We start from the raw sequence: 12,544 nt of genomic DNA, 5'->3' as shown, positions 1-12,544 counted from the left end.
CTAGTTCTCACTGCCAGTGGGTTCAATCCCCAGTCAGGGAACTAAGATCCTATGTGCTGTGTGGTGTGGTCAAGAAAATAAAATAAAATAAAATCCCAACAAGAAACCTATCCACACACACACAAAAAAAAGCTAACAACAGTGGGAAGGCAGGAAAAGGAATGGGAATTTTAAGTAAAACCTTAATAGTTTTATCATTTATTTCTCTTCTTACCTGAATCAAATATCATATGGTGATTATAAAATGGATATCTTGAATTCTGAGCCATGATAATGTTTTATACATTAAAAAAATAAATAAATCAACAAGGATAGGGAGGCAAATAAAACTGAGTACAGGAGAGATACATAAATTTAATTGACTTTTATTAGGTTGGCCAAAAAGTTCATCTGGGTTTTTCCATACAATAGTACAAAAAACCAAGTGAACTTTTTGGCCGATCTGATTCTTTGATAATTTTACCACAAAAAGAGAAAAAAGATATTTAAATAACTTTACACTGCACATTCTTAAGTAACATATACGTAAGCATAACAAAAATTACAAGGAAATCTTAAACCACACTTAGTAGGCTTGTAGCTACTACTAGTACTATTGATATATAATTCTCAAACTATTAGCATATATTGTACCACTAAGTAAAAGAGTAAATGTATTGATCTTGTTATCAGGCTTTTCTCAATGTGGAAAAAGAGATTCAAATGTAGACTGAAGAAAAAAGAACCCTAAAGAATTGGACTGAAATTAGGACTATCAATGTGAAGCCATGATTTAAAACAAAAACAAAACTTCCTAGCTCTGTTCTGAAAGAGCCAGAAGAATAAGACTTCAGTGGCAAAGACCATAGCTTGGAACTCAGATCTTGGTTTCTCTACCAAAGAAACCAGGGCTCCATGGAAAAATAGATGGTGCCAGGCCAGGGTTAGGGAACATGCCAGGGAAACCTGGAGCAGGAAGGAAGTACTCTGAAACTAATGGGGATGCGCTAAAAGGACACAGAAGCCTTCTTAAAAGAGCTCGCTCCAGAACAATCTGGGAAAATTTTCAGACCAAAATTTGAATAATGAAAGAGATGGATAACACTATGAAAAAAGTAGTCCATACTGTTTTAAAACACTAAACTTTGTCACTTCGCTAATGGTCCATGGTTGAGAACCCGCCTGCCAATGCAGGGGATAGAGATTTGGACACGGATTTCCAGGAAGACACCATATGCCAGCACACAGCTAAACCTGTCACCACAACTACTGAAGCGTGTATGCTCTAGGGCCCACAAGCTGCAACTACTGAAGTCCCTGCGCCTAGAGCCCGTGCTCCACGAGAAGCCACTGCAATAAGAAGCCCGCGCAGTGCAACTGGAGAGGAGCCCCCGCTCGCCACAACTAGAGAAAGCCCAGTGCAGCCAAAAAATAAATAAATAAAAGTGGTTTTAAAAATTAAAAAAATATATGAAAAGCTCTTCTTTACAGAAAAATGACAACTAACAGAGAAAAAATGATACAACAGAAAAGTCTCCACTTTATAATCACCAGAGTATTATCTGATTTGGCTAAGAAATGATGGATAATAAAACCATTGGGTGTAGAAGATTATTAGGATGGAATATTAGCACAATCTCTAACTTTCATTCCATAGATACTTTTTAATTACAGAGGGAAAAAGGCATCTGTAGAATGGGAAATTCTGTGGATACCACCTTAGCCAAATGATCAAACTCACCAAATAATGAGACAGACTAACTTTATGAGCTTCCTAAGGACACAACACTCATGTAAAATATTCCTGCAGAAAGCATTTAACTTAAATTTAAAATTTAAGCATTTTCATAAGGAAATAATGAAACATATCCAAATCAGGGTCACTCTGCAAGATGACTGGCCCAGAGTCTTCAAAAAATGTTAGTGTCATGAAAGACAAAAAAGTAAAGGAAACTAAAGCAAAAGAAACTAAAGACACAGGACTCTAAAGTAAAAGAAGCTGAAGACACAAGACTACTCGATGTAACGTGTGATCCTTCACTAAATCCTGGATATTAAAACAAAAAAGAGCTGTAAAGGCTATTACTGACATACCTGGGGAAGTTTGACTATAGACAATGTATCAGGAAAACAGAATTGTATACCAATATTAAACTTCCCAAATGTGATAATTACATTGTGGTTATGTATGAAAATGCTCTATTCTTAAGAGATACACACTAGAGATTTTAAAGGCAAAGCGCCGTATCTGCAAATAACTTTCAATTTGTATAGCAAAAAAACAAAAACTTTGAATACACATATGTGTACATACAGAGAGAGGAGACAGAAAGGGAGCGGCAGACAAAGAAAATAAGGCAAAGTTAACAATGGTGATCACTGTACTGTTCTCACAACTCTTTGCAAAGTTTGAAAAACTTCAAAGATGTGTTCTTTTTAACTGTTCAGGAAGTTTGAATTTTTTAAATAAGTAATTTTGAGAAAGTCTGAGAAGCAAGACACCAAGAAGATAAGATGAAGAATTAGGAAAGAAAAATCACAGAAGAATCACACAAGTCTAGGGCGTCTAGTTTCAAAATGCTGTGGTCAACAGCTTCAGTGCAATAGAGAGGTAAACTGAGGATGAGTTAAGGAAAGACTACTGGATCCAGCAATTAGGAGATCCCTGGTAACAAAGGGAAAAAGTTTCATCAAAATAATAGAGTTGTGAGTTCAAAAACAGTGAATAAAAAAGATAATTAAAACATGACTTCTTAAGAAATTAGTCTATGAAAGGCAGAGACTGGAAGCTATGTTAGACCTCGAGTGAAGAAAGGATTTGTTTTCTAAATATGCCAAAGACATGAATATATTTAAACAGAGAATGAAGTGAAGATAGAGGATGGAGAAAGAGTGAGAAGTGACAGAGAAAAGACCCTAAACAGGCAGAAAGAGATGGGATCCAAACATAAAGAGAGGGTTTAGCCTTGGAAAAGAGGAAGCATCTCCCACTAAGCCTGGAGAGAGTGAAGTGAAGACAGGTGAAAATGCAGACAATACGGTATTAGGGTAAGAAAGTTGGAGGCAATCGTATCTGGCAGCCTCAATTAGGGAGAGAGGCAGTTTGCTAAAAACAAACAGCTGGACTAACAGTGAAGGCTCTACTAGCTGTAGAGAATGGAAGGGGTTGGCTAGGAGCCTTTGGTGGGTTCTGAGGGTCTAAGTGAGCTGGGGACTATGAATTTTTCCCAGTAGCAATTTAAAGTTTGTGTGATTAAAAAAAAAGTTTGTGTGATTTCTGCCTGTGATGTTCAATGACTGAGATACAGGAATAAAGGAGTATTAACAAATAAACTGATTAGAGCATTCTGGAGGATAAGGTCAACCAGGGATAGCAGGTGACTGACGTGGCAGAGCATGTTGATTAGGCTAGATTAGGTATAAGGTGAAATTAAAAAGGGACTAAGAACTTGAAGAAAAAAACAGAAAGGTCAAAGCACAAAAAGGCCAAACCAGGAGCACTATAGGGATAAGGAAGTGTTTTTAGTCCAGTGTTTCAGAAGAGGACGATACAACTATGGGGCCTGGCGATGTGAAGTGGAGGTGAACACTGATGGATTTGGGATCAATGAGGAATTAGAAGGCTAGGCAATTGATTACTTATTTAATACAAGGACATAGAAGACACCCAGGACAATAAGACTTGAGAGTGGGGAAAAAACGACTGATAAACACTAAGAAATTAGTATAAGCTTAATCCTCAAAGTGGGAAGGTTTTGACTAGAGTAGAAATTATAAGGATACACTTATCAGTTCTTCCCTTGAATTACACAGTAAGCAGAGTGAGAACAGAGATTACGTTCATTTGAAGTGCTAAATCCTAGTGTCTAGCAAAATGCCTGGCACACTACAGATTCTCAGCTGGTTCAATAAAAGAAGGAATGAAAGAAACAGGACCAATCTGTGAACTACAAGCCTTTAGCGCCAAGGTTCTAAAGTTTACAATGTGAGCTAAACTAATGACATGGGCAATAATATTTTGCTTCCAGAGTACACATTTTTGATGCAACTGGTAGGACAGAGAGACAGTTGTTGGAAACAGTCTATTCCTCAACATTCTACCCTTCTCATAATGAGTAAACAAGCCCAGGAGAACTGATAAATCCAGACGAATTATTTAGATGTAAGCAACTCATTTTAAACAAGAGAACATCTGGTTTATGATTTTATCTTTAAGGTTAGAAAGAGGTAAATTTTTACCACATACTCAGGCCAAGAGCAGAGAAGGCAACGGCAACCCACTCCAGTACTCTTGCCTGGAGAATCCCATGGACAGAGGAGCCTGGTAGGCTACAGTCCATGGGGTCGCTAAGAGTCGGACACGACGTCAATTTCACTTTCGTGCATTGGAGAAGGAAATGGCAACCCACTCCAGTGTTCTTCCCTGGAGAATCCCAGGGACGGAGGAGCCTGTTGGGCTGCCGACTATGAGGTCGCACAGAGTCGGACATGACTGACGTGACTTAGCAGTAGCAGCAGCAGGTCAAGAGGGTCAGTACTCTCTGCTTCCAGGGATAACAAAATCAAAAGAAGAAACCCAAAGGGAGAACACAGCTATCTTTACCTAGGGATTTAGGAATGAAAACCTTGGACCTAACCCTAGCTTGTTTTCAGGAACAGCAAGGAAAGAATGAGACAGTGTGTGATTCTCTAGCCAGGTTTAGGGAAAGAAAAACCAAACAGTGAGAACGAATGAACAAAAGAAGAGGCAAAGCAAGTTAGGTCTTCCATGCCTGGGCACAAAAAGGAAGCCTGACAAACAGCAGCAGTTACGCCTATGGACTTCCCAATATATTATTCCACACCCACTTAACATCAGTGGGGAAAAAAAAAACCCCTCTTCTTTCCATTAAAGATATCTGTGCCAGACACTTAAGATGTAATTATGAAAAAAAAAAAAAAAAAGATGTAATTATGACTAATTTTGCTCAGCCCTGATTATCAGGCGTTCATCAAAAGGAATGGATTATTCTAAGAAACCTGACCAGTACTGACCAGCTTAAGTAAAAATCAGGGAAGGAAACAGGATGATATATAAACACTGTATTTTTTTAAAAAGTCATTTTGATTGTCTTTATATAGTTTTCTACTAAGCTTTTAAGACAGTGAGATCTTTTCAGAAATCAATCCTAAACCAAAACAACAAGAAACCAAACATACACAATCCAAGGTTAATAAAACAAAGAAACGCATGTAACTCTGCATCTCAAAAGGTGAAAACAGAGTGGGGATAAAGCAGTTGTGAATAACTTAGTATACTGGGGTATGAGCAAACCTAAATGCCTGGGAAGAGGCGTAACAGTTGAATCCATCTATAAAGCCCTGAACAGTTAGTGTTAGTCACTCAGTCCTGTCTGACTCTTTGTGACCCTACCAGTCTCCTCTATCCATGGAATTTTCTAGGCGAGAATACTGGGAGTGGGTAGCCATTCCCTTCTTCAGAGGATTTTCCAGACCCTGGGTCTCCTGCGGGCAGGCAGATTCTTTACCATCTGATCCACCAGATAAATCCTTAGTAATGTTCAAAAATTAGAAGTAAAAATAAAAGGAAAGAAATGGGGAAAAAATATAGAATTATTAAGGACTATAGAAGGCAGAAGGTGGAGGGATGAAAATAGGACGATTTGAAAGTCCTGATCTGAAAGTCTCTGTAAGGAACAGATAGATCAGCAAGATTTCCATATCTACAGTAACAAGCCAGGAACTACCACTTGGAGAGATGTAGTCTCCAGAAAAGAAAAAAAAAGAGTGAATGATCAGATACAGAGTAGAGTGCTGAAGTAAAAACTTGACTTTGTTACTCAGCCATAAAAAAGACCAAAATAACGCTATCTGCAGCAACATGCATGGAGCTAGATATTACTATATTAAGCAAAGTAAGTCAGAAAGAGAAAGACAAAATACCACATGATATCTCTTACATTATCTAAAATACAACAAACAAACCTATCTACAAAACAGAAACAGACGCACAAAGCAAATACACTTGGAGCTGGGGTTGGGGAAGGTAGAGGGAAGGTTTGGGAGTTTGGGATTAGCAGATGCAAACTAGTACACAGAGGCTAGATAAACAGCAAAGACCTACCATATAGCATAGGGAACTATAATAAATGCCATGTGACAAACCACAATGGATGAAAAAGAACATGCGTATGTGTGTAAGTGAATCACTGTGCTGTGCAGCAGAAATTAACACAACATTGTAAAGCAACGATACATCAATAAAGTTAAAAACAAAACAAGCGTGATTTTAGTAAAAATCTAATGTTGATAGGTCAGATCTCCATCTCCTGTCTGTCATCCAGTCCCAGAATGCTTTTTCTAGGCAAAAGAATAGAGGATCTTTCCCAGCACGGATTGATCCATACCAGAAAAAAGACCTTTAGACGCTAACATTTAGAAGTTCTTAGTCAATTGCCAGCTAATCTCATGACTGCACAATGAAGGCTACACATACACAGTTTCTGATCAGCTTCTCAGAGTTCCACTCTTCAAGGATACCAGACATCTAAAGAAGGCCCCTAACATGGCAACAAAATGCTAAATCAAAGTCAAAGAAAATAGGAACTTAGAAAAGAGACACATCCATGAAACAAAAGAATATTTCAAAGAATTTATAATTAAAATGTCTCAGAGGAATAAAAGAAGATACTGTACTCACAAAATAGATAGGTATACAAAGAAAAAACAACAGAAAGAGCTTTGGGGAATTACAAATATGATAGTTTTAAAAAAATCAGTAAGGGAATTCCTTGGTGGTCTAGGGATTAAGACTCTGCATTTGCACTGCCAGGGGCCTGGACTAGATTCCTGGTCGGGCAACTATTAATGAAATCCCACAAGCCACACAGCAAAGCCAAATAAACACATTAAATTTTAAAAATGATTAGAAAATAAATTTCTAGGAAAACCTCAGAAAGTAAACAAAAAGATAAAGAAATGGACAAGTGGAAAGGAAAGAAAAATAAATGATCAGTCTAGGCGGTCCAACACCCAAGTAAACGCAATTTTAAGAGAAGAAAACAACAAGGGGAAAATTATCAAAAAGATCATAAAAGAAAATTCCCTAGAGCTAGAAGACTGAAAACTTTTAAGACTGAAACAGTAAAAATAAATAACAAGAATCAAAGCAAGACACATCACTGCAAAAATCTGGAATATCAAATTCACCTTCATTCAGTTTCTCAGGAAACCCACCAGTAAATGGTCACCAAAGCAAGGGAACAGGACATAAACTAAGAAAAAAGAACATCTGGAATCCAAGAAACAAAGGATCCAACACTGAAGGAGTCAGGAGGATTTCAAGGACTGTAGTAGTGAAGGGGAAGTCGAGTAATGACAGCTATGCCAAGAACAAGATCAGTACAGGTGACAGAACAGGGGACAGAAGGTTCCTCTGGGATGGCTCTAGGAAAATAAACGGAACTAGTTACTTACTAATAAGTGTGATCATGGAACACTGGCCTGAAAGGTCTTTTACAAAGCTGATGGAAGATTTGAGAAGACAACAGTAGAATGAAAGAAAATGATGCCAGATGAGGATGGGAAAAAGGAAGAAAGAAGTAAAAAAGAATAAAATAGGAAGTCAGTTTGTAATTCTAAAACTACTGAATTAAGTCACAGCAGAACATGCTTATTACTTAGAAACACAGAGACCAGAACAAAGGGAGAAAAGAGTTAACCTCAGAGGAGAACTGAAACAATCTCCTCTGCACCCTCACCAAGTAACCAAGCAGAATAAAACAGGAGTAAGAATGATAAAATGTACCCCACATTCCAAGAGGACTTATAATTGTGGTAGAAATACAATTTTTAACTGAGAAGTTTAGACCAAAATATGGATTTTATAGCAATTAAGAATATAGTTGAGGGGGAAAAGAGAAATCACCTTTTTAAGCACCTTCATGGCAAATATTTTCCCAGTATTTGCTCCTGTTACTTTTCGTACTTGAAAAACCTGGATGAAAAACAAAAGTGTGTGTTATTAAAAGCTAAACTACGATAAGTCATAGTCCCTTAATTCCTACGAATATGAAGCAATGATACAGCAGTCTATATTCTCACAGAAACTAGCACTGTGAAGTACTGTGTACATAAACGATGAGCTAAAAGAGCCAGACGACATTCAAGATTTAGCAGTGTGCTTCGTCACTCAGTCGTGTCCCGACTCTTTGCGACCCCACGGACTGTAACCCACCTGGCTTCTCTGTCCTTGGGGATTCTCCAGGCAAGAATACTGGAGTGGGTTGCCATGCCCTCCTCCAGGAGATCTTCCCAACCCAGGTCTCCCACATTGCAGGCAAATTCTTATACTGTCTGAGCCATCAGAGAAGCCCAAGAAAACTGGAGTGGGTAGCGTGACCCTTAGGGGATCTTCACTTCCCAGGATTTGAACTGGGTTCTCCTGTATTGCAGGAGGATTCTTAACCAGCTGAGCTACCCAGGAAGTCCTTAGTAGTGAAAACTGTCATACAACACAGAACCTTCCTATTTAGTCTGCTGACATCTGGTGGCAAAGTTGGGCAATGACCATCTAATAAGCACTCTATATTATAACAAGCACTCCATGTTACTTTATAAAATCCAAGTTTGCATAGAAAAAACTATCATTATGTTTCCTAGACACATAGAAATTATAAAATAGCTCATAAATTTTCAGAGATGCCTCACATATAACTATTTAATAATATTTGACAGGAATTACTTACACCTTAAAATGATTAGCCATAATATCCTTTCATGCAACAGCTAAAATATGAGATTCACAGTGCATGTGTTATACATTCACGATGATGAAAACATATGAAAATGTGTCCTGAAGCCTAAGAATAAACTAAAAATGCCATGTTTCGCAAAAATGAACACTACACAATAGCATAAATAGTTCTCAAGCTTAATCTTAATTACTATGTTACCCAAACTCTGTCTTTGAATGGCAAAGAATGGCAAAGAGAATGTCCAAATTTTCTTGAACAGAACACTCAAAGGCGACGTCTTAAATTAGAAAGCTTCTGGCAAAACTATGAAACCAAAGATGTTCTTCATTTTTCTTCTCCTCTCTTAAATTCTTCAGCTTCCCTAACTCTATTGCTCCGAATACTGCAAGTCAGAGAAAATCAATTTAGATTAAGGTCTCAGATTGGTAACAGATACCAATCTAATGAGCCATGCCTCCTGAAAGTAAGGAGTAGTTTGTTTTTTAAAAGAATACCTATAGTCGGTACCATTTAGCAAAAGGAAGAAATGAACCCACTAATAACAGATACTGCCTAGCCCAGCTGCTTATTTATTTATTCTACAAATATTGACTGAGTACCCACAAAGTGCCAGGCTTTTATGTGAATGGTGGTAAGAGGAGGAGAGCTTCTATACATTGCTCAAATAATATCATGTTAAATGATCATGTCCTTTGCTGAGAGCTTGCAAAGACTGAAGAAGACAGCTGGAAACAGGGTGTAAACATTAATCTACCCAAGACAGACAAAAACAGCTCTCATTTCAAAATACTTCCTACCTTTCCATAGCCCCCTTTACCAAGTACTCGAAGTAGCTCAAAACATTCTGGTCTGATTTTTTCTGGCCCTCTGTTCACACTAGTTTCTGAGATTTCAAATTTCTCACAATGCTCCATGCCACTGGGGAAAAAAGCAAAACCAAAAGTAAATTTGCGAGAAGTTAAATTACTTTCAGCGTACTGTTAGAACGAGAATTATACTCCAATTAAGTAAAAGGAAAAAAGTACAAGATAGCAAATTTAGTATCTGTGCTCTAAGTTAACTAATGATTCGAAGACATGGTAGGTCAAGATTAGGGTGGCTTGAGAACTGTCTGCTGATCTGCTTGTTTACAGAATGTGCTACTGATTACTGATTTTCATAAGCATCAAGTACTCCCAAACTAAGACGAATTAGAACAAGTTTATTACGCTGACAAAGGAAAAAAGTCTTCTAGTTATTCAAATTTAGTTTATTCAAAATGTCTGAGGTTAGATATTATCCAACTGTACTTGGCAACTTCAGCAGAAAATCTGAGCACTTTCTGAAAGTACCCAATTAATTCAAGTTGTCAGCTAAAAATTCTTGTTAATAAATAATAAGCATGCATCTTTCCATATATGCTTAATTTAAAGGTCCCCAAAAGGGTGGCAATTTATCTGTCATTTAAATGCTTTCTATGAGTGATCATCTCAGCTTCCCCACAATCCAAGGCTTTTTACTTGAAGGTGGGATACGGAGCAGATTAAACACCTTATTCAACTACTGAAGCATTCCCAGAATGACATAGGAATGCACAAATCTCTGTTTAGATGACACATTACAAGCAAAACAATAAGCGTTTGATTTGGAGAGCATTTCTAAAATTTTTATTGTTCAGTAGGAAAAGGTAGTTCTCCATATTAAACTAATAAAAATCTTTTACACACTCAAGACTCATATTCAGAATACTCCGAATTTTAATAATCTTCTCAAAATCCATACATGATCTCAAAACCCCAGATATGTTTTCATATTGGTGCCAAGCTCAATAAACCAAGTCTCTGTATATGACTATATACTTAAGAACAGGTTATTAAAATCACATGATGCCTGTAAACTGGAGCTGATATAACCTAAATTAAAAAAAGACAGCACAGTGAAACATTTTCAAATATACTTACAGTTCATATGGTCCAACTCCCCCATGGTCCATGCTTTCATTTAACTGACCCTGAAAAATATGTTCAAGTTTTAAAAATAAACAATCCCATAAACAAGAAATTTAAAAATTTAATGCTTCACCCCATTACTGAAGGAGAATGAATGAAAGAAATCAGCTTACAAATTCTCAATACTTTATTAACAGGTATATGTGGTGATGAACAAAGTAAAGCACACAAACAATATTAAGGGGATTTCACTTTTAATTTTATGTGACAACTAAGCTATAGATGCTACTCATCAATGATCTACAAACAAAACCAGGTGATTTCTCCTTCAAAAATTACATGTATTCAAAATATGTTATTCTGTATTTTATGAAACTAAAGGTACTGCATTCTGAGTTAATCAAATGACTTATAAAAAGTTATTCTGACATGCTTTTGACAATAAGACTAACATAATGCTAGAAACCTTATGTAACTGCAACCTAACTAAGCTTAAGGTTACCACAGTCATTCTAAGATATTGTCATGAATGATATGGCTGATCAAAGCAAAACAGTTAAGCCACACTCTCAAATTGTGTGGAGTCATACTGGCCAAACATTCATTCTGACCATAGTATAAATGAGTGCAAAACTTAACTCTCTATACACTAGCAAAATGAACAATTCAAAATGAAATTAAGATAACTCCACTCACAGTGACACCACTAGAATAAAATACTTAAAAGAAATTTTAAAAGACCTAAATAAATCAAAAGACATTCCATGTTCATGGATCAGACGACAATATTGTTAAGATGGCGATGCTAAACAAATTGGTTTACAGATTCAACTCAATCTTTTAAAAACGCCTGGGCCCTTCCTTGCAGAAAGTGCCAAGCTTATCCTAAAATTCACTGAGAAAACCAAGGGCAGGAGGTGGGAGCGGGTGCAAAACAATCTTGAAAAAGGAGAACAAAGTTGGGGGACTTACATGTCCTGATTTCAAAATGTACTATGAAGCAACAGCAATTAATGCAGTGTGGTACTGGCATAAGGATAGAAATATAAATCAATGACATAGAAATGAGAGCCCAGAATAAACCCTTCCATTTATGGTCAACTGATTTTTGACAAAGATGCTAAGAAAATTCAATGGGAAAGAGACTTGTTTCAATAAATGACAGTTCGGGACAATTGCATATCCACATGCGAAGATTAACTTTGGATCCTTACCTTCACACCATGCGTAAAAACGGGTCACAGACCTAAATGTAAGAACTAAAACTATAAACCACAAAATTCTTAGAAGAACTAGGAGAGAGTAATCTTCACAATCCATAAAATAAGAACATATAAAGAACTTGTACAACTCAATAATAAAAAAATAAGCAACACACTTCAAAAAAAATAGGTTAGGATCTGAACAGGCATTTCCATAAAGAAGGTAAGTGGCCAAAAGTCACATGAAAGTATGTTCAATATCATGAGCCCTTAGGGAAGTGCAAGCCAAAACTATATTGAGATGTCACTTCATATCAACTAGGATAGCTACAATTAAAAAGACACACACACAAAAAAACCCCCAAGTTTGGCAAGGATGCAGAGAAACTGTAACCCTCATACACTGCTGGCAGCAATGTAAAATGGTATAACCACTTTGGAAAAGTTAGACAGTTTCTTCAAAAATTAAACATAGACTTACCATATGATCCAGCAAATCTATTCCTTGGTATCTACCCAAGAGAAATGAAAATAACATGTTCCACAAAGACTCAGGCATAAATGTTCATAGCAGCATTATTTACAATAGCCCCAAAATGGAAACGACTCAAATGAACATCAACTAGTGAAATGATAAATGTCGTTGACCCTAACAATGGAATACTATCTGGCTATAAAA

The 12,544-nt window shown here is 36.9% G+C and overlaps 1 protein-coding gene across 6 annotated transcripts in view; it reads right to left on the bottom strand.

Annotated features, from left to right (window-relative positions):
* Window positions 1–12,544, bottom strand: part of RPS6KB1 (ribosomal protein S6 kinase B1) — a 38,426-nt gene that overhangs the window by 19,870 nt on the left and 6,012 nt on the right. For all 6 annotated transcript variants that reach the window (XR_009692922.1, XM_061142683.1, XM_061142684.1 and 3 more), the window contains exons 2-4: window positions 10,676–10,725; window positions 9,533–9,653; window positions 7,907–7,975 (exon numbers count right to left, since the gene is read on the bottom strand). Coding sequence is in view for 5 of the 6 variants with exons in the window: in XM_061142683.1 (XP_060998666.1) it covers window positions 7,907–7,975; window positions 9,533–9,653; window positions 10,676–10,725 (240 nt within the window). In the remaining variant the exon portion in view is untranslated. The remainder of the gene's footprint in view (window positions 1–7,906; window positions 7,976–9,532; window positions 9,654–10,675; window positions 10,726–12,544) is intronic.

Source organism: Dama dama, chromosome 5, assembly GCF_033118175.1.
Source record: "Dama dama isolate Ldn47 chromosome 5, ASM3311817v1, whole genome shotgun sequence".
Taxonomy (NCBI): domain Eukaryota; kingdom Metazoa; phylum Chordata; class Mammalia; order Artiodactyla; family Cervidae; genus Dama; species Dama dama.
This window is presented reverse-complemented; position numbering and strand designations above follow the sequence as displayed.